Consider the following 26,401-nt stretch of genomic DNA (forward strand, 5'->3'; position numbering starts at 1 on the left):
AAAACAATACTACTAGGTACTCGAAGGTATTGGAATACGTTCCGAATACCTAATCTAGACCATTGAAATCAAAGGGTATCTTTGCCGAAGATTCTAATCCATCTGGAAAAGCCTGTTCTGATTCATGAATTTTACGACTTCAACGTATACTCCATAACGATGGTCGCCCTGAGCAATTATAAACGGTGTTGTCCCCTAAAGATCCTCAACAGCCGTCGTCCAAGTCTCGCGTTCGTAGGCCCATATATCCTTCTTTGGTGGTGTCGTCAAGGTGCTGACAAGTTCTTCCTGAATCTTAAGACTGCCTAATCCTTCCATGACCCTATCGGCCTTGTCCTTCGCATCCCGTATTGCATCTGTCTCTGCGCGCGTCTGGTCTAGCTGTGCCTGCATCATCGAGATTAGAGATTCGCGAGCTTGGTGCGGCCGGTATTCGTTGATGAGATGATGGAAGTTGATGAATAGATCTCGGATATCATTTGTCTTCTTTTCAGCCTGTGTTATAAATGTTAGTGTTTGGAAATAGAATTTGAGTATCGATGAAATAACTAACAGCCTCTGGATCTATAGCTAATAGTCCTACTAGCTCTAAGAAGTTCAACAACAGCGACTTGGCCAATTTCTTGAGAATAAGCGCGCGGTCGAAATGCTTCCCGTCTTGATCTCTCTCTTCAGGGTTCGGGAATAGTCGTCGGATGTTTGACTCTTCCAGTCGAGGCAGCTCGTCGTTCAATCGGTATGTGTCGCCAAAGACTCTCCACACTCCATCTGCCGGCTCTTGAGGCGGTTGAAGATTGCGCAATCCGCGGGGTAGGCCTTGAAGGCGAACCTTGGAAGCATCTTCAACACCTTCCTTCTCCGCTTCTTCCTTTCGTAGTTCGTTGACGCGCGCGATATTCTCGGGTGTGAAGTCGCGCCAGAAGGGAGGCGGGGGCGGCCAGGTGGAAGACACCTGCTGCTGCTGTTCCTCCTCCATCGCTTCTCACTGCTGGTGATGCAATATAAAGGATTGACCAAATGGAAATAGTAAGATGCGGTAGAACCCAATTGTGTTTATATGGGAATAGAAACACAAGAAACACCTATGGGTGTTCAGTAAAGAAATGTTCAAGTGTTAATATTCTGTGGTGGGATATTTAGAAGCTTTAACAGTACGAAGTAGCAGCTTGAACTCTAAATTCAGTAGACCCGGTACGTCAGCTCAGGTACCATGTACTAGCGCTTGGGTTACTCCGCAATCAGCAGCTCTGAGCTCCAATTGGGGAAGCCATTTGAGTGCGGGGCAACCCTGGAAGAAGCTAACTTTTTAGTGGACGTTAGGCTGTGGCTGAACTCCCGACAGGGTGACCCGCATCTCAGTGAGGTCAGGCCGTCGTTTCGCTAATTGGTTCACTAGCCAGGTAATAAAGCAGCTTAAAGTCGTACTAACCGCCGGAAAAAAAGAGAAGCCACAGACGATCGTCACCATGACAATTGGCAGCTGGAGCTGAACGTGGACCCTAAACCAAAAAGGACAATCTCGAAAGTTTATAATAACAATCGAACAGAGCACTTTCTTAGCATCGTGTTCCGATTCTACCGAATTCATCAACTATCTACGTATCTAGATACTTACACCGACTTTCTATACACGCGAGAAGTAGAAGCAACGACGTCGTACGAGCAACCACCACCACCGTCACGTCCCGCAATGGCAGACGCCCGCGCCCTCCTCCGCGCCAACCGCGCCGAGCACCGCATCAAGCACCCGCACGCCGCGTACTCCGACGCCGGCAAGCTTCTCTGCAAGCTGTGCCACGAGCCCGTGAAGGCCGAGTCGCTCTGGGAGAACCACATCCGGGGCCCGAACCACCGGAAGCGAGCACAGCTCCAGAGCTCCTCGCAGCCAGAATCACAGCCCGTACCCACGACAGATCGAAGTAGCAACAACGACAATGGGGTTGGGGGTGGCAAGCGGAAACTCGACGAGGTAGACGAAAGCCAGTCCTCGGCATCAGACTCCGCGTCGGAGGACGCGATCCGCAGGAAACGCAGCCGAGCCAGCATCAGCAGCAGCGGGGAGAAGCGGCAGACACCGCCGGTGCTCGGGCGTAGGGCCTCGAACGCGCCCGCGCAAGGCGTCGAGATCGCGATACCGTCGCGGCCAGCGACCCCAGCCGCGGGCTCGAACTCAGCGACGTCGACGCCGAAGGGGATGCCCGTGGGCCGCTCACCGCTCATCGGGGCCGAGGCGCAGATGGGCACGCCCATGTCCATATCAACACCCACATCCACGCCGTCCCAGACCAACTTACCCATATCGACGCAACCGCTCCCCGCTCCGTCTACAGGCGCTACGTCTAGTCTTAATAATAATAATTCCACCTCCCAAGCAACTTCAACCGCCGTCGACGAAGCAGAATGGGCAGCATTCGAAGCCGAAATCGCCACGGCCTCCGCAGTCCCCGAGAGCAGTAACGGCAGCGACCCCTACACCTCCGCCACCATCTCCGCGCCAGCCCTCAGCGCCGCCCAGCTAGCCGCGAAATCGGAAGAGGAAGAGAACGAGCGGCGGAAACACTTCCTCGACGCGCAGATCGCAGATGAAAAGGAAGACGCAACACTAGCTCTCGAAGCCGAGTTCGCAGAGATGGAAGAACTAGAATCCCGTGTGCGGCGGCTAAAGGAACGACGTGAGGAGCTGCGGAAGGGGAGTGTGGCGAATCTACGGGCTACGGCGGGAGACGATTCCGATATCAGCATGACTAAGAGTCCGGCTGGTGGGAAGGAGAATGAGAGTGCCGGGGCTATTGAGGAGGAGGATGAAGATGATGACGACGACGATGATGAGGATGCTTGGGATGCATTTCGATTTCGGTGAGACGAGTTAGGGGTGAGGTGAGGAGAGGTGGGGTACGATGGGGTGTGATAACATACAAACATAGCATTGGAGAGGGTTTCGCGGTGATAAGACGAAACAAAAGGGGATTACCTTGCATAGGACCGCGACGGCGTTCTTCTGATTACGAATTTTACTAATAAGCCATATAGGGGAAGGAAGGCAAAGTTAGCCGAAAAGGGGGCGCATTCGAGTACATATCCATCTACATACAGATGAAATTAGCATGCTCAATTGCTTCTTCCATTGCTATCGCTATACATAGTGTACCATAAGGGAGTGAAATCCCCAGAGACAGAAACTGAAAACCGAGAGGATATCCCCGAACGCCTAGTCATTAGGTTAAATCGTTTGAAAAATCAGCCGCCTTTAAAAAACGTGACCCTCCTGCGTATCTAGCAGAGTTGAGGTCTTCATATGTGAATAGGTTCTCATAAGCAAATTCTTGTTGGTCTTCGTCAGTCATATATCATCCATGCATCCAAACTTGAGATCCCCTGCAAAACAGAGATGGACGCCGAGCCACTATGGTGAGCGATGATGAACAGAGGGTGTCATCCTCATCGAACGAATCCGGTTCATCACATCACACCCTGGACGTCGTCGGTATCCTTCCCCACGCGTTCCCAGAACCGCCTCAACCGCCAAACCCTCCCAACCCCGGCACGCTCCTCCCATTTTTTGACACCCTCACTCCTTTCCCTAACCTCTCCACGCCAGACGGCACCAACCCAACGTCGGAGGCCATCCTTAAGCCTCTCCTTTTCGACGGCACGCTTTTTAGCGACAAGACCAGGGGCCATATGCCCCTCGATGATCTCGGGCGGAAGCACTCCACGTTGAACGAGCGACTCGGCAGATGGACGTAGTGGCAAGCGCCGAGAAAGCCGAATCGCAACTAGGTTTCGAGCGAGACGCCGTGAGATCTGCGTGGTATGAGTTAGGAAGATATGACGTGCGATTAACTCTGCGAGGGTCGGTCGTGAGGGTGACGTTAGAAGGGGTGGCAAGCACACACGAGCGCGCCGAAGGCGCAGGGTGTGCAAGATAGGGTGTAGGCACAGAGTCCTAAAGTGGTGGTTGATCTATTGTCATGGTCAGTATAGTATGATCAACGAGACGTTGTATTATTTTCGAAGATTGGTGCTGTGGGGATCCAAGGACTAATAAAGGGGGCGTATTGGACCAAGATCAACGCAGTTACGTTTCAACGAACGCGTCTCCATGAGAAAAATACGAGTATGAGAATAATGGCTCATATTCAGGTTACATGTGAGTGAAACCATAGAACTCCTCGTGCAACCTGAATAAAGTCTCGATTCTTCAAATACGGCAAAAATAAGCCGAACTCAGTGTTCCTATCATCATCATAGTATAAGCAAAAGGACAACATACCCTTGACGTAGCTAGTAGATCGCCCACATCTAGGAAGGTGAGTATATGCATCAAGACCTCATTCGGCAGGCCGTCTAGACTGAGCGAGTCCCACCCCCAGCGAAGCAAAGAGGACGGCCTCGTCACCATGACATCCACCATTTCTTCATCATGCGGTTCTTGAGTAGATGACGCATCAGGCGCGGATCGAGACACACCCGGCGAGGCTGCCGTACCTGGTGACGGGCATGAAACATCCACAATTTGACCCGCGGCTGGCCGCATCCGGTCATCGAGAACCCCAGGGTGGAATTCCAGGTGCTCGGAGTCTAATGAATCCGCAACTAGGGCAATTGGTTGGGCATCAACAGTGGCCGTTCTAGAGACCGGCACCCGCGGGGTAGCATCGCCACGCTCGGCAGCCGGCGATGAGAAAGGTAGAGAAGATGAAGTTTGCGGCAAGAGCGCGTCACGCGGCGTCAGCAAGGCCAGCTCTCGATTGCCCGTAACGAGGTTTTCTTGCGAGCCGGGCTCTTCAGGTGCTGAATGCGCCGACATGTTTGCAGCCTGGCCTAGCCACGCCGGGATGCGCGGGGCTACTGGCCAGGTAGTAATGATGATGAAGTGGCAGTAGGGATAGCCCTCCTTCGTTTAGGTGTGTCCCCAACGCAGCGGAGTACGGTTCAAAAGTGCAATACTGTACGAGGTCAGTCCTCGGTGAGACTTTGCGTGAATATCTGCCGTCTGATAACAGTAAGGTGTGATGGTGAGTGCCAGTCGATGTGTCTTATGCCAGGTCGAAGAGTTCCGCGTTCCCCGAGTGGCTGTCAAGGCCGAATCGCCAGGATGGGAAGTAGTGTGGTTTAGTTTGTGATGTGCGGTTAGTTGCTTGCGCCGGAAGAATGCATGTCTCGACGTGTGCCTAAATATGTCTTAGTACATCTATATCAAACAACTGTTAATGTTGTGTGTTGAATGAGGCGAACGGCAGCTAGGGAAGCTATTCCCAGCTAGTAACGCTTATGTACGGTGTTCCTGATGAAGGAGGGGAATGGTACCTAGACGCGCAAAGAGGGGATAGATTGGCGCACAGGAAATATCTGTCGTGTTGATAAGACAATATGTATATGGGCGGCTAACAATACACAATACAGAGAGCCGGTACAATTTATCTGTTAATACATGGGATGAATGTAATGTATGGGATGTGTGGATGTAAGGATGTATGTATTGTGTTGTAAGGCCGTTTAAGCGGTCGAGGTCGTGTAAGGCAACCGCTTTAAGGGTGGTTGAAGTGAGTGATCATAAAGGCCACGGGTTGCTGGAGGGGCTCATAGAAACGCTCCCCGACGCGCATGTGGTCGGATAATAGTACACGCATAGATAACTAGATGATGTGCGACGTTGGTAGATGAACTTGATCAAATAACGAGTTCAACAATTAAAACGTTTACAGTTGACGTGAACTTTGAAGTTGTTGTTTAAGGAGCTTACTAGGTCAGAAGGTCAAATGTTAAGGAAGAGTAGTTCAAGGTTCACTTAGTCCTTGCGAATCTTGTTTCGGTGTTTCGTCAGAGCCACACTGATAGGCATGGCGGTACCTTCCCCCCATTGACGAATGCGTACGTAGATGTACCTACCTCAGTGTGAGTCGTACGAGGTACATTGGCCCCATTAATAGCAGCTATGGATAGCTCCTACCCATGTTCGGCTTAGCTAAACTAAACAGACTAAGCCAGGCGCACGGACTACGGGGAAGGAGATACTTCACCTTAACATGAATGGGCAGTGGCAGGTGTCCGGATTGCCAAATTTGGAACAAATCACGGAGACTTAGTGGTCCTAGTTTCCCTTCAACTACCGTCACCAATCAAAGTTATAAATAAGGACACGGCCCGACATATGATATAAAGTTGACATCTGCGGGATTCCGAATATTTTGATAGCCGCTTTTAAAAAGTTTGTGTGATGTGTATGGCGTTAGAAGTAGAAAGATGGCTGATGAAAACAAATGATCCTAGTGGCCGGAGTATGGTATTGGTCCGACGGAAAACAATAGTGCATAAAATGGAATAGAAGGTAGTAAACAGCCCAATAGTCCCTACTCTGTACTATCATCTCCGATGTACGCCCTCCGCACATTGGGATTCCAAATGGACATACTGTACCACTTCAGGTGGGACCTGGAAGTTGACGTAGCCCGGTATTTACTTGCCGGCCTCGTTACAATGCCAGATCAAGATCGCATGCTGTATTTCGTACAGCACGGGAGCGGGACCAGGACCAGAGATGATCCAAGATTTCCGAATTACGTAGGGACCACGTAGGAACCGAGGCGAATATATGCTCTATCTTAAGTAAGAATATCATCTATCTCGCTAGGTAATATTTCAACGTCCGGGTTAAATGCACTACGTAGTAGTACATAGATGTACCGAGGTAGGCGGCGGGAGATCTACGGAGATGGTTCTCCAGAACATGTACGCTGTATGAACGCGCGGGATGTCATGTATGGATCACGCGTATAGTAGATGCAAGACGATGCATATACATATACGTCAACTATAGTAAGGGGTTTATAGTAAGGGGGGATGCTTACCTAGTAGAGGGGCGTAGAGGGGTTATTCGGGCGGGGGTGTGGCTTGAGGGAGTGCTCGTATTGATTCTCGCATGCACCACAGCATCAGAGCCATTACCCCACACATATTTTGTACACTTTGTAGGTACATTAGGAATTATTCATACCTAGTAGTATTCATATCGGTTCATATCGTTCATGTGTAGGGCCTAAGTTATCGCTAAACTTTCTTAGCTTCAACACGACGCATTCTTGAATCAAAAAGGGAAAAGAGCAAGGGTAATAGACTATGATCGCTCTTTCGTATAGTAACGCTGTTCGTGTGTTGTCAAATCTAGCCTTTTTATCTCCATACTTGGGTACAGTAGCGGCAACCCGAAAAGTGAAAAAAGGTGGACCAAGCTGTGCTATGGAATGGACCCTCAGTCTTAATTGAAGTATTATTATCCCATATTAAGTTTAGGCTAACCTAAGTAAAACATTCAGTCGATATAATTGGTCAAGTCGCGTGTGTAAGTCGAACGTGATGTCTGATGGTCAGTCAGTTCAATTAATCTCTTCCTTCATTCACGCAACCACTCACTACAAAATCGCATACAATCATTTATTTTTCGGATTTTTCATATTTTTCTAGAATAAAACTGTCATATTATTACTTCATAGTAACGAGATATAAGTCCCGGCCCGGACAATTGTTACAGGATTCTGTTACTTATCACAATTCCCGGAATCCCGTCCGACGCGTTGCATGTACCTGACATATAAGAACGTGGTGCTGTAAGTAAGAAAGTACCTCTAAACATCGGATGACGTGTTTCCAGCCCCCAAATCCCCCGAGGGGTACAGTCCCTTGCTAACACCGGCGACGAACGGTGGAGCTCGGCGCGGCCTGGAGGGCCGAATGCGGTCGCCTTTTCTGGCCGTCAACGTGGTCGCGATCACTCCGACCCCTCGGCCTCTCTTTTCGGTTTAGTATCAATGCCCAATGACAGGAATTGGTGCTTTTGTACGACCGGTCAATTGGGCTCCGAAACTTCGCTACGGGTGTGGCCAACGTACCCAGTGCGCCTCGCTCACTCGCTCATTTCTTCCTCGTCTAGAAATGATGATACATTGGTACTCGTCATTATACGCTTAAATATTTGGCGAGCCCGCGAAGTACTTACTCGAATGCTCAGTTGTAACTCTGCAATGCAGATGTATGGTAAAAAAAAATTAGATCACCCTGCATCTATGCGATGCGAGCACATCCGCTGTGGAGTACCTATCTGTGAACCCATTCTCCAGGCAGAGTCGGCAACGGAGCCGTTCCAATCACTTACCCTTGTCTGACCTTGAATTCGATGGCGTTAAGGGGACAACTCATAGTTTTGTCCAACCGTGGGTAACGACAAAAATGTACTAACCACTGAGAAGAGCTTGATGAAGCCTCGCTCGGGACTTCGAAATAGACGGTGAGCCAAGAGAGGGCTTACATTTGCAGGAGTTGAAATAGTCTACGTGAAGAGTTCGACGAATCCCAGCTCTCTTGTAGAGACGAGTAACTGTATATGTTACACAGAGTCAAATCGCCAGCTTCCAGCGGCGAATCAGGTGTCAGTCTCCGGGGAGGCGTTACATAGGTACCTTTTCTGGTTCCTTTTGACCTCAGAGAATGTCTTAAAGAACTATTCTGTACGTATCCTCCGGATAAGACTAAGACACATCCCGCTGCGGCGACTTTTCTGGTTCTAGCCCCCAACCAATGAGCTGGCGATGCAGGGCTTCAAGAGGCTGTTAACAAAACAGGAACACATGGCTGATCTTCTCTCCCTAAAGTCCAACTCTCTTACGGGTGGGCTCAGATGCATACTACTGCATCTAGGGGGGAAGAGGGGGGGACCTTGTACTCCCCACGCCCCCCATGGGTGTCCCACCCCTATAAAAATAAAGGTGGGTAGCGATGGATGGGAGAGTGTCTCGGAGGCTACGGGGTATTATTGGGCTAGAGGAGTAAGGAGGCCATTTTGCTTACTTTGGACTATGGGAATGCGCATATCATTTCTTGCACATGATTTAGACATAGTGTGGCCGGAATTATCATATTCTTGGTAGAATTCTTCCATGCCGTCGAATGGCTGAAAGCCCATGATTGGCTGGTCGAAACCAAATTCAACGTCAAATCTACCATCTTGTAGGGGTAATGAAATATGTCGACGCTGCAGATGTCAAGCAGCAGCCGAGGTTTTATCTAATACTTAGATCAACAACTGTCTCTAAATCAGCGTGAACGGAACGGGCCGTGGAAAGCTAGGCCAAGCGCCTATAATATCCCAGAAAAGGATTTGTTCATGATGGTACCTGGCCGCTTTGTCTGGCCTTGTTGACCCAGGGGTCCGCGTACGCTATGTAGCATGGTAATAGACGCAAACAATAATGTTAGTAGACATAACATCGCTCAAATTCCATACCGAAGCCTGCTTACGATTCTGGCTATCCCTTGCCGCCGTAAAGAAAAGGTTACTTTGCTATCATGCTAGTTAATTCTCGTTTAGAAGACAGCACACAACACTAACGTTGAAATATCACCTCATATCTTATGATATAAGAGCATTAGCAAATAGTACTATAGTCGAAGTTGTGGCCATACCTTGTCGGTAATAAACGAAGCAAACATCCTGCATGTGTGGAGTCATGCTATGGGTTAAATATGGCATTACTATGATTATCGGGTCGTTACCATGTCGTAAAATGTAAGGTCGGTTATATAGCTGGATAAGAATTTGGTGGAAGATATAGCCAAGGGGTTTTATCTATTACTATTCTCGTGTCTGTATGTCGTTACTATTTATAACATGACAAATAATATGATATACAACTGTTCCGTTAGCCTTTCTAGGGAAATATTAGATTCCAATTTAAAACCTGGATCGGTTCCCCAGAGATTCGAATTTTGTCACGAGAGACTCACGTTACACCCACCATATTCTAAGAATTGTAAATGTTCTATGAGCCCCATAGAAGTGGTTTGTACTTTAACCATGCTTGGATAGCGGCATGAACCGGTACCGAGGACTAGATGCGGCCATGATCGTAGCCACTCCCTTCAAGGTGATAAATTGGGAAAGGTTAGGGCTGCTTTCGATCCCCCAGAGTTCCTGGGCACGCATCTTGCACAAGCCGGGGGCGAAATCGTGCAGGTGGGCCTGGTCCAAAAGTGCATTGCCACGTCGCTGGTCTAACTAAACCCCCGTTGAAGATCTTGAGTTTACCTGACTCGCGTATAACCGGAGTGGGAAGCTGTATATATGTGACTTTATGTAGTTTCACGTGAATTAAATGGCGTCGTGATATCGTAGGAAACAAAAAAATTCTCCTGGGGGCTTACATGTAGGTGTAGGCAGGCAGGAGGTAGGTATATAGGCTTGGCTACCTAAGGTAAGCGGCCGCAGGAAGGTAGCCTAGCCCTTCAACCCAAAAAAGATGCTACTATCGACGAAGTCGTCATAGTAACCCAACCCCCTGTACAGACGATGTGTTGTCTTTTCCGGGAAAGGGTTAGAAATTTCCGTAACTGATGTGACGGGTATATCGGATGCTATGGAAGAGAAGCTTGAACAACCTATAGCAGTTGTTGGCTGCAAGTGCTGCCCAGGGTGCGTCAGAACGATATCGTCTTTCCCGATGTGGCTTGATGATGAGCTGGACAGTTCGAAAACATAGTTTATGGAAACCCAATCAAACAAAATCAGGCGAGAAGCGGCAACAGAAGGGAGTGGCAAAGCAATCAACGACTGCTAGTCGATAAACCACGCAATATGGGGACCTGTCTAAGCCTAAACAAAGAGACCAGCGTTGGCTGCTATAGATGCAGGATATAGTCTCGGAGTTTTGCGGCGAGTGATTGGGCATCTGTTTAAGGTAATGACCCGAGACGTGGCAAGGGACGAAACATGATCCCCTGTTCCAGTGATTGACAATACATGCTCGTCCTAAAAGGCAAGTTGCCTCACGAAGGCAGGGGGGGTGGGAGACCTACCCGCGACTAGCCAGATGGCTTGCATAGGCAGTCAGTGGGGATGGGACAAATCCTGGTTGCAGACGGGAAAGGATCAAACTCTGCGTGCAACGGGGTGTAGTAACAGGGTGTCAAATTCGGAGGCTGATGGCTCACGTATCAGGGATAACGGCGGACCGCTCAGAGACGTTAGAAAATCGACCCAATAGAGAACAGCATAGGGAAAGAGGGGCCGCCATCTATCATTCTCGAATCAAGTAGCTGGTAAACTATTCATCAGTCAGGGTACTCGTAGCCTGTATCCAGAGTGGGGAAGTTGAGCCGGTGGAAATGGAAGTAACTAGAGTCAACGTGGCATCCGTCCAGCATTCTAGGAAACATGTTGGACGGACTGGTAGCGAAATGGACATGCAACCCCAATTAGCAGACAGGCTGAGTTGTCAACGACCAATCCTCGGCGATTGTTTGTGATAACTATAGGCACAGTGTTGACGAATATGTAGTGAAAGGTTGCGGCCAAACGCGAGTCGAGAACGGATGCCGGGTTGGGATAGCCAGAAGGAAACCCAAGACGTGGGCAAAGCAAAAAAGTATAAGTATTCCTGTTATTCCCTTACTGATGTCACTCGGTATCCGTTGGTGGAGTAATTCGAACCAAGATAGCTATCGAGAATCTCAACCTATACGAAAAATAAAGGGGGAGCGTCAAACCAAGCCCACCGAGACCACCGAAAACGATACCCTTGTTGAAATATAGAGGTATAAAGTGCCTGACAAGCCTGTGTTCCCCTTCGACTAAGCTAATTGGTGCGTCGGTAGGCCAAGCTTCTTACTCAGATCGACTCTTCTAAGCGGCAACGATGTGCTATTTCGAACAAACGCGTTGGATGTGCGGGTACTGGCGATGGGGCCACTTCCGTCAACAATGTACGAAGGAGTATCGAACCGGAGAGACATGCGGACTGAAGCTGGTGTATTCTACGAATCAAGAGCAGGATAACTGTAAACTCTGCAAAGACATCGAGAAGAAACAACGAAAGTATAACAAACTCTCCAACGACATCTTACGGTGGGAACGAGAAGGGAACCGAACCGCAACGATCGAGAAAGCCCAAAAGGATATAGGAGAAGTCGACGAGGCGATCCAAGTAATGTGCCAAAAACATCATGACAGGCAATACTCGGTGGTATAGGGGTTTGTGTGGCCAGCGGAATAACTCGAAGAGGAGGGTTAGCACGACTGCTTATGATCAGTAGATTTCTTTTGTCACGGGTCTATGGGGACAACCGAGAAAGGCGGGAGAGGTTAATTTCAAAACTTGGAACCGGCATCTAGGGGAAGACGTGTCTTCTGGATTAGCATTACTGACGCTGGAAAGCCGGTCTTTTGTACGTTGTACGGGATGCGAATTGTTTGAACTAAATGTACTAGAGAGGTCTTTTGTGATTCCCAAACTTCAGTACTCGGTCCGGTTTTAGAAGGATTTTATGCGTGACCGATGCTCGGAAGAGTCCTATTGGGGCCTATCTTTTCCTGTATTCGCTCTTACGACGAATGATTTAACCCTCGGCCGGATGTTTTGTCACGGACATCTGAATTGATTGATGAATTATGAATTGATATGAAAGGGAAAATTCTAGCGAGGCAATTGAACTAAACGGCAGGACTATAGCCAGTCACATTCATCTTAGCGGGTGTGATGGAAATATGGGCAACACCTACTAGATAGGGGCGGTCTCTACTAACTCCTTAGTCACGCGGATGCTGCAATAGGAAGATACGGTGAATTGGGGTAAAATAATAGGTCAGATTATTCTTGTGGTATTCTCTACGGTAGGTGGATTATGACCAGCAACTCTTAACCCTAAGTGAGTGGATAGTAGACCGGGGATACTTATTAGGGGGGGTGTTGTTTGCGGCCCTTCCCGGATTCCCCGCTTACTGGCTAGATCCGACGCACAGACTCCCGTTTTGAATTCTAGAATGTCTATCGTGAACTTCTTCGGAGTGCTGGATTCTTCCCACGATACCGAAGCCGGAAGAGAATCACCTTGACATGGTTAGATGTTTATAGAAATGCGTACCGGTCAGGCGGGACTCCTATAGAACACCCACTTTATAGCTAGGCACGTGTCTGATACTCGATGGGGTTGCTCCTCTTAAAACGCTAGAAATCGTCACCTGATTGGCTAAGAGGATGCTGGTAAAACGCAGGGAAGCGGATAGACAATGGTTATATTAACTTAATTTAGTATATGCATCTCGGTCTCCATTGCGTACTCCAAGATTGGAATAGAGCAAGACCCGCGGTGAACCCTTACCAGGTCTAGAAAACCTACAAGACCTAGAAAACTTATCACCAAGTTGACACTAGCTCTTGGCTAGTCATATTCAAAGGCCAGCTGGCGGAGGTGAATAAACCCCAATCGGCGACCTAGCGTTATTTATTCGTTAATGTAGCTTCTTCCTAAGCCCTTGCTGCAGTTATGTCTGCGAATGTTCCCACAAGGGGACCGCCTACTTCATCCTTGATGCCGGGAAGATGGCCTTGCAATTCGACGGTGTCATCCTCGCTTAGTAGCCATTCCACGGTACCGGGACCACCATCTGCCGAAGTTGTTTCCCTTTCTGTTGAGAGCTTGGCTAGAATATTCTGGTAGCGGGCCATACGAGCATCTTGTCCTGAAAATAAGGCTGGCTGAGTCCTCTGAGACTCTTGTGGAGCGATCTCGAATACATCAACAAGGTTGCTATGGAGATAATTAGTACTTATGGTAGCATAAGTATGGATTGAATTGGTATTGAGTGAGGCATACTTGGAAGTTCGCGCTACTACTCTTTGTAGGGCTTCGACCTCTCGTTGCGATTCGAGCGGGTCGGCTTGAGAATTCATGTTATGCTCGCTAAAACTCCCATACTGGAGATTGTTCGGATCGTCAAAGAGAAGTCGGGATACATCGTCCTATTTGAATGAGTCAACACCAATTGCGCTAATCGTCATTTGCGGGTGTTCAGGGGAATAGAGCGCATACTTCATCGTACGAGTCGCGGCGTCGGCTGCCGAGGCAGGAGGCGCAAATGCCCATTTTGATTGTAATAAACGGATTGTGGTAGGGGGAATTGAAGAAATAACGGAATGGGACATCTGCCCTTTTTGAAGGACTAGTAGAATGAAAACATAAAAGACTGTATAATCTGCCTGGTGCCCCGGGCGAGAGTTAGAAACTTTCAGGCGCTCGTCGCAAAAAAAGGTTGACGTTGGAGGAATTTCGGAAATGTCGCCGTCCATGCGCGACACGGGGATGTACGAAGTACCTATTGCATTGTACCTTCCAGCTTTCCACTCCTTCTAGAAGCCCGTGCACAGCCTACAATTATGTAATCATAACTTCACCAATGACGACATGTGGCACCTCTCTCCTTTTCTTTTTTATTAAATCTTAATTTCAACTTAACAAATTTACATTCATAATTCCGCATTGTTTTATATTCTCACTCTTATTCACGTTGTCATCGTTTCCTATGTCCTGTAGAGCCCTTCTTTTCCATTTTTACTCGTATCCATGAATGTTACCTACATTTCCCTTAAATAAATGTTGATAAGGAAATTTCATTTCAAGCAAACGTTATGTAATCAATCCTTTCAAACGATGTTAATGTGCTGTCAGAGCGCGTCGTATCATGCTCGAAATTCCCGCGATGTCGTCTTTGGTGCTCTTCTGACTTCCCATGAGATACAACACATTTCCTAATACTCGGCTATGGACGTTCCACGCAGCTTCCTTGTCACCTTCAAGTAGAACACGCTGTAACTTTAGTGCGGCATTGCTTTTATAGCCTAGGCCGTCTGCAGCACTCATGTGGATCGCAAGAATACTTCCCAAGGCCCAGGTTCCAGCTACGAGTTGCGTTTGATTCGAGATCCAATCCAACAGGTCCCAGGGCCAAATGGACCACACTTCCGATTTCGTGGCGCTGGATTGGTTACTCAAAGATCCCGACCATTCGCTGTCTTTTGCCCAACCCCACTCATCTTGCTTTTCCATCGCCTGCATTTGTCGTACCGATTCCAAGGCAACCTGGCAACCGATTGGGTGGGCCGTGTAGCTATGTCCATGGAGTAAAGCATCAGCTTTGTCATCACTTTCGAAGATCTTGAAAATGCTATCCGATGCCAGCGTGGTACTTAACGGCACCAAACCGCCGGTCAAGAGCTTGGCATGAACGGAAATGTCAGCGTCACTTTTGAGAAAGGAGGAGGCCGTGAATCGGCCAAGGCGATATAGTCCGGTGAACACTTCGTCAAAAATGACGGGAAGGCCAGTCCAAGATGTAGGGTCTAGGTTGTTTGACTCAGAACTCGAGCCGAATAGATTCGCCGAGCGACGGACTACATTGACGAGGGCACGCTGGAAAAGGGGATCCCTATCTTCAAGTTAACCCTCACGCTTTCTGAAAGGTGCTGTCAGCTTGCTTCTTACACTAATTGCATGCCTCCGGCTCCGATCACTACAGGCTCCATGAGCAAGGCACCAAATTTTCGGCCGTTTCTTCGATGACGTGCGAGTACTTTTTCGATATAATCCTCATAAACCTTGTGTTCGCCCCTTGATTCGCGCGAATCGATATCGAACACGTCGGATAAACTCGTAAATACCAGGTTATCTCCAAGATCGGCACTTAGCGTATTAGGTACCTCGACGACCCACTGACCATGAACACACTTAATATTCGGATAATCGAACCAGATACCTTTTCCGTTATACCATTCGATATTTTCGTTATAGGTACTCGGCTCAGCGCAGTCCATGGCTCCAATGGTGTCGCCATGATAACCACCCTTTAACCCGATGATTCCAATATCATCACTTGCAGCCCAGTCATATCGAAGTCGAGCTGCTCGTAAGGCCATTTTCACCGCTACTTCCACGCCTGTGCTGCCATTGTCCGAAAAGAACACACGTGTGAGTCGAGGATTCTCTATACCAGACAAGAGAGTTTCCGCCAATGCTAGAGCAGGTTCATGAACTGCCCCAGCAAACATGACATGACCATAGCGACCTGCCGCATAGGCTGCGGCCATTGTAAGCGAAGGATTGCCGTGTCCGAGCCCTTGAGTCCACCAAGATGCAGAGCCGTCAAAGGAAGGCTGCAGAATGGGATCTTTTTTTCCATTTTCCCCTTTTATACTTGGTACGAGGGTCTGAAAGAAGTCTCCTCGAGCGCTGTCAATGACGGCAATACTGTCTTGAGAAATATGCTTGTGTTGGGTGAAGGGGTACCATATCCTTTTGTATGCTTCACCGGACATGGACTCAAGCCTTTCAATGCGCGTTTGATGTTTGCGATCTAAATGATCGAGAACATTCTGAGCGGCTACACTTTCACCTTCCTTTTCATAGTATTGCAGCATTGCTTTGGCATCCGTATCTCCACTATACACCCGAGATGGAGGCTTTGGCAAAGATACCACAGGTATACCGTGAGCAGCGAAGTAATCCCTCAGGTATTTCTCGTTGTCGTATTCACCATCTTGAAACACAAGAATACTCTCGACATCATATCCGCGAAGTTTCAGGGATTCGAAAGCCGAGATTGTGAGCGAGATACCCCCGAGCTTCGAGTCACCGATTAACACGACAGGGCATCTCAATGCGGTGTACAAGTCTGCCTGGGTGGTGCCTGATGGTCCGGGAGAATGTACACCTCCGGCCGTTTCAATGAATAGCCATCCGGGACCGCGAGTCGCCTTTCGAGATGCGAATTGATATATTTTAGAGAGGAGCTCTTTATCTGGTGGCGCGAACTTCATAACTGGATGGTAAGTTGCGAGCGATGCTAATGTCTTAATTGAAGCATTACATACCTTGCCCTTCGCCGCAGCATGCGGACTAATCGCAAGATCATATTGCAATAACGTCGAACGATCTACTCCCGGAGCATATTTTTGGATATGACTAAATTTATATCAATAACTCTGTAATTCAACAGTTTTTTTTTTTCTTGCTCCTACAATTTTCGCAGGTTAGTATGATGAACAACTGATAAGCAAGCCAATTAGAAGCTCACTTACACCGGTCATCGGCTTCATCTTCTGGACCTGTCGACACGGGCTTTAGGAAGGTTGTTTGTTCTTTTCCCCATATATGATTCGCTGCTCTACAAAGAACCGTGGTGAATACTGTTTTCCCGACATCAGTGTTGGCGCCGTAGACTTGGAAGACTCGAAGAGAGCGCCAAAGCAAAGGGTGGACTGGCGCCATTTACACTGCGTCGAGATTGTTGAGGTGGCGAGCCCTCAATGTCTGTCCAGGTACAATCTAGTGGGTATTATATATAAAATTACGTGCTGGATACCATGTTCTATTTAAGCCACAGTTCGATCGATCTGTCTATACCCCACTAACTTGCAGCTGTAACATCAGTACCGATATTACCACATTAGCGCCAAAGATAGAGCATCGATCAGCTTTTAGCGAGAAAATTTAGAGGATCGTCATTCAGAATGACTTTGAACTTCTCGCAGTCTATTCGAAGAGACAGCGATGCCGGAATCCCGACGACAACTAGACGATACCCTAGGGGTTCTTCTAGCACGCCGGAAATCTCATGGAAGACTTAGGAGGTTGAGTAACGCTCCACCTAACTCCGTTGACTTCTCATCAAACGGCTACCTATCATTGTCGACAAATCCGGTAATCCAGAAATCTTTGGTGTCACGGCTAGAGTCCGAACTCGCAAACTCTGAGAATAGCAACGCATTGCGTCGGCGCTCAATTCTCGGCTCAGGAGGCTCCCGTCTTCTTGATGGAAACTCGTCGTTTGCAGAATCTCTCGAGGCGAAAATTGCATCTTTTCACAATGCAGAAGCTGCGCTTTTATTCACGTCTGCATTTGATGCTAACACAGGACTTCTCTCTTGCGTCCCGCAACCTGGAGATGTGATCATCTACGATGAATTGATTCATGCTAGTGTTCACGACGGTACGCGTATGAGTCGCGCTACGAAGAGGATTCCATTTTCGCATGATTCTATATCAGAAACTCATCAATGGCGATGTTCTAACGGCGAGGATGGTCATGTGGGCCACCAGAACAAGAGCAAGAGCCAGGGGCTTGATGATGTTCTGAAGCAATTATCAGGGGATGAGCATGTTATGAGCTCTAAGTCGAACGTCTTCATCTGTATAGAGGGTCTCTATAGTATGGACGGTGACGTACCGCTCCTGAAAAAGATTGTCGAGACCGTTGATCAATACTTACCATCCGGAAATGGCTATATCATAGTTGACGAAGCGCATTCTGTCGGCGTATTTGGCGAAAAAGGCAACGGCTTGGTTTGCAAATTTGGTCTAGAAAACCGAATATGGGCAAGAGTCCTCGGGTTCGGGAAGGCGATGGGTTGTGCTGGAGGTATGTGTCATGCAGCCACCAACAATTTTGCTGCCGCTGTATTTTCACCCTGGTCGATCCGCTGCGATACTTCTGAAAGCCAAGAAATCAGTTTTAATGTGTTTTGAACTAGGCGCCATTCTCTGTTCATCTATCACTCGCGAGTATTTGATAAACTACGCTAGAAGCCTCATCTATACGACTTCAATGACCTTTACATCGTTGAGTAGTATAGATGTAGTTTACGAATATCTCATAAGCGGACATTCCGAACCACTACGGCAGCACCTGGAGACGCTTATTGGCCACACATACCTTCAACTTCATGCGCTATGTGCTCGGTTGCACCCAGGTCGGCGCACTCTTTACATTGAAAAGCGTCCCTCCAAATCACCCATCATACCGATCTTCACGGCCCATCCTCGAAATCTTGCGGAACATTGCCAAAGACATGGCTTCATGGTACGACCTATCGTAGCCCCTACTGTTCCTGCCGGGAGTGAAAGAGTAAGGATTTGTCTACATTCTGCCAACACACCCGATCAGATCGATGGCCTATGCGATGCGATTGGAATGTGGGTACAGAGTCAGATGGCCACGGAGAAACTTCAATTGAGCAAGCAGCAACATAAGCAAATAACGTACGGAGCAGATGTAGTCACCAAACAAGATAAGCCTCGGCTCTAGCACCCGCAATCTAAAATTGAAGTCTTTTAAACTAAACATAGTCTAAGTACGAGCATCTACGAACTACCGCCAGTTGCAGGTGGCGGAGACTTGTCAAAACTCTTCATTGGACCCAACCCCCAGCGGTCGAACATCTCCTTATCCTCATCATAGCCATTGCACTCCGTCGTCAGCATCTTCTCACCAGTAAAGATGGCATTGGCGCCGGCCATGAAACAAAGAGCTTGCTTCTCCTCTGCCATATTCTTCCTACCAGCCGCGATCCGGACGATAGTAGCAGGCATAATGATGCGGGCAGTAGCAATAGTACGCAGCACTAAAATTTCCAATTAGCATAGCTATTAATCGAAGACTTCGAATTGAGAGCGAAGGGATCTATGCAAGTGGTGGGTGTACTTACTACTCGGAAAATCAATCGGGTCTCGATGTCCTAGAGGAGTTCCCTTAATAGGCACCAGGGCATTCACGGGGAAGCTTTCGGGGTGCTTCGGTAGAGTTGACACAGTATGTAACAGACCAACCCGATCCGTGCTTGTCTCACCCAGCCCCAAAATCCCACCCGAACACACGTTAATCCCGGCATCGCGCACATGGCCCAGAGTCTGCAGACGCTCATCATACGTGCGCGTAGAAATAACGGAGGGGTAGAACTCCCGGCTCGTGTCCACGTTGTGGTTGTAGGCCGTCAGGCCCGCGGCGGCTAGCTCCTTCGCCTGCTCGCCGTCGATCATACCCAGTGTCACGCAGGCTTCCATGCCCAGCTCGCGCACGCCCTTGATCATCGCCGCGATGTTGCGCAGACTGTTCTTGCGCCCTCGCATGTCTCGCCACGCGGCCCCCATGCAGAACCGGGTGCTCCCGTTCGCCGCGGCAGTCCGCGCTGCTTCGAGCACTGATTCGACAGACTCGACCTTTTTCGCTTGTAGGCCAGTCCCTTTCTGGTACCGCGTTGATTGGGCGCAGTATGAGCAGTCTTCTGTGCAACCTCCAGTCTTTGTGTTTGTGCGGGGTTAGTGCGGAGGTAGAGGGTATGAGGAGGGAGACTCACCTTGATGTTCATGAGGGTGCAGAGCTGGACTTCGGCCGGGTCATGGAAACGTCGGTGGACTAGGCTCTACAGTTGCTAGCGGCATCAGTCGAGTCCAGCTCTATGGTCAATATAGGTAGATTTGTGTTGCCTCTTTATAGATCGGGTTGCATTGGAGATCGTGTATAAGTATCACTTCCTGGGGGTTCTTACAGCTTGGTGCACTAGGTCCATCAGCGGATGGTTGTAAATCACTGCTATCTCATCCCTAGTCCAGTTGTTCCTCGGCCGGGTCGCAGACACGGCATCGCGGAGAACATTCTTCGGGGTCGGAGTAGGAGCAGGAGCGGGAGCAGGAGCTTCGTGCCTAACAGGGTTTGGCCCGGGAATGGGAATGGGAAATGGGGGATGATCAGGTGGCTGCTGTTGGATGGCGGCGGCGGCAGCGGCAGGTGACGGGCGAGATGACGCTGTGGTAAATAATCGAAGACGGTTGCATCGAGCAGGCCGGACTAGCGGCTCCGCCAGTCGACGAACAACCAGGCGCGCGGGTTTCATGATCTGATCAAGTACGGATAGAATCTCGTCAACTCACAGAAAAGATCCGGAACCAGAACAGAGGTTTAACAGGTTCGGATCCCGACGAAGTAAGCAGCTGAGCTACCTAGCTAGGTATTTCCACTCCCGTTTCCCCGACCCCCACGTCTCTACGGAAACAAAACCCCCCTACCTCAATGATTTTTCTGTTGGTGGGGAGGTGGGTTTGGCTGCGAGAGGGGAAAGATCTAAGAGCCAGCGATCGCTCATCGACGGCATAAGCCTACCTAATACGAGTTAATACGCAGGGGAGGTGGTATTCTCAGCAAGCCAAGTCTCAGACTTAGCCGGCACTAGGTTAGAGGGATCGGTGCTATTAATCCACATCGCGCCCCCGCTACAGTGCATGCAGCCACTGAAGATCGCCTTCTTTCAACCTTAGAGCTCTGATTCGCTACGCATTGCCATTGCGTAATGCCTCAACGAGCATATTGGCGTTCTTTAGCGCACATGAGGGGGGAATAACGGCTATTGGGGGCTTGGTTTTTAAGGGGCTTTCCGCAAGATAGGAGGGATTTATTTTAAGACAAAACCGATAGCTTCTTGGCTTGCGCGGACTTGTTATGTAACTAAATAAAATCATCCTCAAAACAGCTCACACGTGTTGAAATCTCTCTCTAATCTTGAATTATATTAATTTACTAGGTAACTATCGATTTATAGGGAGTATAGAGGGGAAATTCCGGTCGTTACCCTGCTACACGAAATTCCCGCAGTCCGTAACGGGCGTTTCGCAGATTTCATGGCGCTCATAATCAATACATGAGAAAAGCAATCCGAATAAAACGAAATAAGTCTTATATTCAGCAGAAGTTCCAGATACCCAGTGCGTGATATAAATGACGACGGATCTCGGTTAAGATGACCTAGAATAAGCCACTAATAAAAAGCAATGGCATATTTCCAGCTCTCTCAAAGTTCTCTTACAAGTCACTCATTATGAGTAAACAGGCCCGTTTGAGGGCCACGTACGTACGATATTTACACATATATGTTGTTTGAGTCATTTTAATCGGAATACAGTCTGACATTATCTACATCCACATTGGCAAGCACGCACGAACTCACAACTGACATGTATGTTGTGATATCGTCGCTTCACACTTTTTACAAATATATATCTAGATCCTATTTCAATTTTATAATTCGGTTGGCGAGCTAGCACTAAGCTATGTGATTAATGTCGACGGCGGTAAATATAAACATGTGGATAATGTTGGATATATCTCATCGTCGTTTATCTGACAGACAGGAAATTAACTTAAAGCAGAAGTCCTAGACTCTGTATCTATGATGGTGTTTGTACGACATTGAATAAATTTCTTATATGTTGATAGCATATGCATCCTGAACCTTCTCCCATCTGTCCAAAAATGCTCAATTGATATGAAAACTTCTTCAAATACAAAATGAATTTGAACACCGAGTTCAGAATATACCCCAGCTTCTCAGGGAACCAGCTGAGAATTCTGGATAAGCTCGATGTAGCTTTACGAAGTCGACACGGTCCGGAATGGCAGGCCCAGAGAATGGTTGGCGATATCCTCCGTATCTGCGCCGAGGCAGACTCTTTGCAGCGCCTTTCGAGTATTCTTCGAGATCTTTGGGCAGTAGTAATTCTACTCGCTAGTCAGTTTAGTTCAGATGGACAGGACCAGAGAACTCTGGTAAATTTTATCGAGACTCTTCGAGAGCGAGAAGATGAGGTCAGAAAAGGTTCTAATGTAAGTAATTACCCCTTGTAAAAGGGCATTTAACTTGAACTAACGGTTTATAAAGATCTTCTGGAAGGATTTGCCTTATCTAGCAGACTGTCTATCTGAGAATTGGAATGGTACTTGGCGCATTATCTTACCCCATTACGGTTCCCATCTTGCTAACTTGATGGTAGATCCGTTATCCTCGTCCAGGCGATTAACTCAAAGAGATATGACAGAATGGGAGAACCTGAATTCTTTCGTTGCTCGACTAACGAACAAGAATTTCTGCCCGTGGCTTCAACTTCCCATCAAGGAACTCAGGAATGCCCTCGAGTGTCCTCAATCTAGAGGAGCAGTGATGGAATGCAGAGTGTTGGTCGCTACTGATTGGATCATACGATGTGGGGACGTCCTGCTTCACAAATTAACGGGCGAGAATGCTGATCGGCATTTGGCCTTGAGTCTGGTAACGGGACCGTTGTGCAGAAACGTCCCCTTGCTAGGTGTCGAGAGATGGGCATTTTGGAGTAAGAGGTTCCAGGAGATAGGTAATAACTACCAAAAGCTGGAACTTAATGATGCGATATATCTGCGGATAGGAAAGGCGCTGCGCGTAATGTCGGCTTTCGAAAGAGAGAGGGCCTATTTGGACCGCACTTAGGAGTATATCATCAGGTTGGGATATGAGATGCTATTTGCTCTGCAATATCACCTTGAGAGATTGTCGTATCTTATTTTATCTCATAGAATTAGTAGGTAGATAATATATTTGTAATTATGTGAACCCATTCAGGTAAGATACAAAAAGGGGTATCCTTTGATAGGAGGTCGTTGCCTACCCCTAAGTTACCAGAGTCTGTTGAGTTCCGTCGCACCAATAAGCAATATAACTCAAGAAACTACCAGTATCCATTTATGCATCTCCATCTAGACCAATAGCGTATCAATTTAGTATGTCGCGCATCTTCCACCCCAGGATTTGGATCAGCTTAACACTGCCTACTAGGTTAGGTAATCAACTATCTTGAGTTGATTAGTAAGGTTACGTAAGTAGATGTGGCTAATGTGTATCTGGTGAAAGTGGCTGTATAGTGGCTGTGTTGTGGCCGGTGCGAGGCATGAACCCCTAATCTACTCACTCTACGAGAGCTTGTTGGTTTGTACCATAATCCACTTCATCAATAGACCCGACTAATTATCACCCACCTGCTTATAAAATGCTTCTCGTGAGGTTGCCTGTGTCACTCCAAGATCATCTCACATCAGCCCTAGCTTCGTCAAACCCGGAAGAGCCGTGAGCTCTAGATAATCCTTCCCCCTTTGAGATCCCCTTATGGACACCCCCTTGAGTTTGACGTCAAAGTAGACATACAGTGATCAGCAATAAGCTAATAGGATATGTCGAGTAAACAGAAACCTTGCCTAGGGATCGATATGTCAGACTTTTTATTGTGTTACCAACTGCGAGAAACAGCAACATAAAAAGCCGTCAAGATGTCCTGGCTTAAATTCCAGGTAGCACATTAACAACTTTCAACAAAACCTCAGGTCTTTCGGTTCTTACCCACTCCTAAGGTAGACTATTTGATAGAAAACCCATCAAAATGACACGATTCAATCACCTTCCATCACTCCTAGTCTTTGGGCCTCAGACCAGGTTTCCATCACAAGAAGTATTAGAAGACTTACGCCGGGAACTTGTTAACAACCCTCTGTTAGCCGTCCTCGCTAATGCTGCGACAGAACTCCCTCAATTCTGGGAGACCCTTGTAGAATCCGATGAAAGTCTACAGCTAATCCCTGGCACCAAGTACCTCAATGAACTCGGGCAGTGGGTCAAGGAAGGTGGCCCATTTCCCAACCAAAATATCTCGCCAAACATTTATGCTCTACCCGCCACCATTCTTCTCCAAATCACCCAGTACACACGCTACCTTAGACACCTTGGTGACGACTCCCATCGCCAGGTTCTTGAGAGCGTTAAGACTGCAGGAATCCAAGGACTCTGTGTTGGCTCCATTAGTGCCGCTGTAGTAGCTAGCTCGAAAACCGAAGCTGATATCGGTCCCGCTGCTACTGCTGGGCTTCGTCTTGCACTTGCGATAGGTGCATATGTTGACTTAGACCACATCTCAGAATACATTGATGGATTCACATGTATTGCGATCCGATGGAGGGAAGGGAATGCCGAAGAGAAAGCCAGGATTGACACCATCATACAATCGTATCCTGAGGTAATTCTGACCTGTTTCATATTAGCTTCGACCTAGACGTTACTAATTACTTCTAATTAGGCTTACATATCCAGCATCAATGATAGTGCCAGCGTGAGCGTCACTCTTAGAACTGAAGACCTGGGTAGTTTCGTTCAGCAGATCCATAAACGAAGCTTTCAAGCGGCGACGACGTCGGTGAACGGCCGTTTCCACACTTCTGCCCACTCAGATGCCTCGATTAAGCTTGCGAAGCTAGGCTTAAAAACCGAAGCGCTTCGGCTTCCAGAAGCTGGGATGCTCCTTGTCCCTTTGCGATCTACCGCAGACGGTAAAATTATTCGCGAGGGCTCTTTGACCGAGTTTGTAATCCGGAACACACTGCTGAAACCTGCAGACTGGTACATGACTATGAAGGAATCGACTCTTCAGTTACCCCATTCGAACATCACAGTCGTATCCGCAGGATTTGGCAATAATATCCCCCCATCTCTGATTCGTGATGCATATTTCCATGTATTGGATCTGGGAGGGACGAAAAAGGGAAAACAATACACAAATTCGTAACTCATCGGTTACATGGCTACCGAGGGACAGCTCGCTATATCACTGGCATAATAACTCTCCAAAGGGGGCTACGACCTCCGGAAGCCATCTCCGCATTCTGCTGCCCCACCAGTTACAAGCATGAGTGGTGGAAGAGATATCCAATCCACGGATCCCGACAGATTCCCGGTGTCGCACCGTGCTTCACAAAACGGCCCGCCATTTAATTCTACGGAGCTAGAATTAGAGTATGTAAGGAGCCTTGATTGATAGGACTATTGAGTCCTAGTTAGATGGGCTCCACATATATGTGATATAAGCAGCGACTCTAACTCCCAAGGCTAGGACGCCACTCTTCGAGGATAACGGTTTCTCAGCTTGTATAGGGTCTAGTCACAGAAGTAGTGATTGTGAGAACGAATTCGGAGCTAGAATATAAGGCAATTTAACGGAATTTTCGATGAATACTTACCTAGGAATATAGATACGACTATAGAGCAAGCCTCTCGAGATGTTCAAGTTCGCGGAGTATGACAGACTCAAGTTTACACACGTCGTCTTATTATGCAAGGGCCTAAACCCGCGGAAATATGGAAGGCTTCCGGTGGGGGATATGCACCTTGTTGTCAACCCATGAACCTGAAGAGTAAATATGAGGAAGCTGAAAGCCCCTGAAAAGCCCCTTTTTCTTTTTTTTCGGGCTGCGATGGTGGGGAAGTGCGCCCCAATGAAACGCGGCCACCGGCGGCCTCACGTATCAGGGTACACGACATTTACTATCATGGGATGTGCCATGCTGCCAGGTTACCTAGGTATTTAAGATAATACACTAATTATGGCGCTGTTAGGTAGGTGGTTTCTGATTACGTCAGGCTATCGACGGGCACCTGGCAGTCTATGATTAGCTCAACCGAGTGTGTGGGTAGGCATATTAAGTTCATTGCATCCGTCGAGCAATGCCCCTTTCTTTTCAATAGACCCTACCTTGCATTATGACCCAGATCTAGGACCCAATGACTATGTAAACATACATCATTCGGAAGACCTTTTCAAAAAAAGGATCTACTAAACCGCTGAAAGTCTTGAAGGCTAGCGAATCTGCAACGGATAACCTGTCGATAGTTAGGTGATTTGGCGGTGGGACATCGTCATATGTTGCACCCTTAGTGCTGTACCTACTCATTTTTCTATGGCTTCAGGTAACTACGGCTGTCAATGCATTCTCCCGCAAAGGCAAAACCGGCCGTAGACGGATAGATCCGCCTCCCATCATCCAAGTCCAGCTTTATGGCTTCTCGAAATTTATTTTCAATGAAACTCAGTGGATACTTGCAGAGAAAGTCATGTCTTATTTCGAAAATCTCATTCATAGCCTAGGCAAATACCCGGAGTATCTTGAAAGAATATAAGT

General features: G+C 48.0%; 10 protein-coding genes across 10 annotated transcripts; 5 read left to right on the forward strand and 5 right to left on the reverse strand.

Annotated features, from left to right (window-relative positions):
* Nucleotides 1-91: 91 nt before the first annotated feature.
* Nucleotides 92-1,141, reverse strand: GGS22DRAFT_95091 (MED7-domain-containing protein). Its single transcript, XM_047968508.1, has 2 exons — nucleotides 554-1,141; nucleotides 92-495 (listed from the first exon to the last, which is right to left on the reverse strand). Exons 1-2 carry the CDS (start codon nucleotides 974-976, stop codon nucleotides 196-198), a joined length of 723 nt encoding a protein of 240 aa, XP_047822073.1. The 5' UTR covers nucleotides 977-1,141; the 3' UTR covers nucleotides 92-195.
* A 319-nt stretch (nucleotides 1,142-1,460) lies between these two features.
* On the forward strand, nucleotides 1,461-3,093 carry GGS22DRAFT_155391 (uncharacterized protein). The gene has a single exon (XM_047960206.1). It carries the CDS (start codon nucleotides 1,691-1,693, stop codon nucleotides 2,858-2,860), a length of 1,170 nt encoding a protein of 389 aa, XP_047822074.1. The 5' UTR covers nucleotides 1,461-1,690; the 3' UTR covers nucleotides 2,861-3,093.
* Nucleotides 3,094-3,159: 66 nt separating this feature from the next.
* Nucleotides 3,160-5,073, reverse strand: GGS22DRAFT_95118 (uncharacterized protein). The gene is made up of 2 exons (XM_047968509.1): nucleotides 4,274-5,073; nucleotides 3,160-3,963 (listed from the first exon to the last, which is right to left on the reverse strand). Exons 1-2 carry the CDS (start codon nucleotides 4,808-4,810, stop codon nucleotides 3,460-3,462), a joined length of 1,041 nt encoding a protein of 346 aa, XP_047822075.1. The 5' UTR covers nucleotides 4,811-5,073; the 3' UTR covers nucleotides 3,160-3,459.
* Nucleotides 5,074-11,470: 6,397 nt separating this feature from the next.
* On the forward strand, nucleotides 11,471-12,435 carry GGS22DRAFT_155395 (uncharacterized protein). The gene is made up of 2 exons (XM_047960207.1): nucleotides 11,471-11,586; nucleotides 11,647-12,435. The coding sequence occupies exon 2, from the start codon at nucleotides 11,688-11,690 to the stop codon at nucleotides 12,018-12,020; it is 333 nt and encodes a 110-aa protein (XP_047822076.1). The 5' UTR covers nucleotides 11,471-11,586; nucleotides 11,647-11,687; the 3' UTR covers nucleotides 12,021-12,435.
* Nucleotides 12,436-12,885: 450 nt separating this feature from the next.
* GGS22DRAFT_155396 (late endosomal/lysosomal adaptor and MAPK and MTOR activator-domain-containing protein) lies at nucleotides 12,886-14,114 on the reverse strand. Its single transcript, XM_047960208.1, has 3 exons — nucleotides 13,861-14,114; nucleotides 13,645-13,790; nucleotides 12,886-13,578 (listed from the first exon to the last, which is right to left on the reverse strand). The coding sequence occupies exons 1-3, from the start codon at nucleotides 13,912-13,914 to the stop codon at nucleotides 13,296-13,298; spliced, it is 483 nt and encodes a 160-aa protein (XP_047822077.1). The 5' UTR covers nucleotides 13,915-14,114; the 3' UTR covers nucleotides 12,886-13,295.
* A 153-nt stretch (nucleotides 14,115-14,267) lies between these two features.
* On the reverse strand, nucleotides 14,268-17,268 carry GGS22DRAFT_155398 (bifunctional dethiobiotin synthetase/adenosylmethionine-8-amino-7-oxononanoate aminotransferase). Its single transcript, XM_047960209.1, has 4 exons — nucleotides 16,904-17,268; nucleotides 16,695-16,785; nucleotides 15,310-16,634; nucleotides 14,268-15,253 (listed from the first exon to the last, which is right to left on the reverse strand). Exons 1-4 carry the CDS (start codon nucleotides 17,089-17,091, stop codon nucleotides 14,482-14,484), a joined length of 2,376 nt encoding a protein of 791 aa, XP_047822078.1. The 5' UTR covers nucleotides 17,092-17,268; the 3' UTR covers nucleotides 14,268-14,481.
* A 42-nt stretch (nucleotides 17,269-17,310) lies between these two features.
* On the forward strand, nucleotides 17,311-19,078 carry GGS22DRAFT_95184 (PLP-dependent transferase). The gene is made up of 2 exons (XM_047968511.1): nucleotides 17,311-18,241; nucleotides 18,354-19,078. Exons 1-2 carry the CDS (start codon nucleotides 17,374-17,376, stop codon nucleotides 18,905-18,907), a joined length of 1,422 nt encoding a protein of 473 aa, XP_047822079.1. The 5' UTR covers nucleotides 17,311-17,373; the 3' UTR covers nucleotides 18,908-19,078.
* On the reverse strand, nucleotides 18,880-20,708 carry GGS22DRAFT_95156 (biotin synthase). The gene is made up of 4 exons (XM_047968510.1): nucleotides 20,148-20,708; nucleotides 19,956-20,021; nucleotides 19,308-19,899; nucleotides 18,880-19,223 (listed from the first exon to the last, which is right to left on the reverse strand). Exons 1-4 carry the CDS (start codon nucleotides 20,490-20,492, stop codon nucleotides 18,964-18,966), a joined length of 1,263 nt encoding a protein of 420 aa, XP_047822080.1. The 5' UTR covers nucleotides 20,493-20,708; the 3' UTR covers nucleotides 18,880-18,963.
* Nucleotides 20,709-21,940: 1,232 nt separating this feature from the next.
* GGS22DRAFT_198053 (uncharacterized protein) lies at nucleotides 21,941-22,945 on the forward strand (the record flags this gene model as incomplete). The annotated part of the gene is made up of 3 exons (XM_047966079.1): nucleotides 21,941-22,255; nucleotides 22,311-22,365; nucleotides 22,423-22,945. 3 exons carry the CDS (start codon nucleotides 21,941-21,943, stop codon nucleotides 22,890-22,892), a joined length of 840 nt encoding a protein of 279 aa, XP_047822081.1. The 3' UTR covers nucleotides 22,893-22,945.
* A 716-nt stretch (nucleotides 22,946-23,661) lies between these two features.
* Nucleotides 23,662-25,235, forward strand: GGS22DRAFT_95223 (uncharacterized protein). The gene is made up of 2 exons (XM_047968512.1): nucleotides 23,662-24,465; nucleotides 24,526-25,235. The coding sequence occupies exons 1-2, from the start codon at nucleotides 23,836-23,838 to the stop codon at nucleotides 25,009-25,011; spliced, it is 1,116 nt and encodes a 371-aa protein (XP_047822082.1). The 5' UTR covers nucleotides 23,662-23,835; the 3' UTR covers nucleotides 25,012-25,235.
* The last annotated feature ends 1,166 nt before the right edge of the window (nucleotides 25,236-26,401 follow it).

Source organism: Annulohypoxylon maeteangense (assembly GCF_022496945.1).
Source record: "Annulohypoxylon maeteangense strain CBS 123835 unplaced genomic scaffold GGS22scaffold_3, whole genome shotgun sequence".
NCBI classification, from domain to species: Eukaryota; Fungi; Ascomycota; class Sordariomycetes; order Xylariales; family Hypoxylaceae; genus Annulohypoxylon; species Annulohypoxylon maeteangense.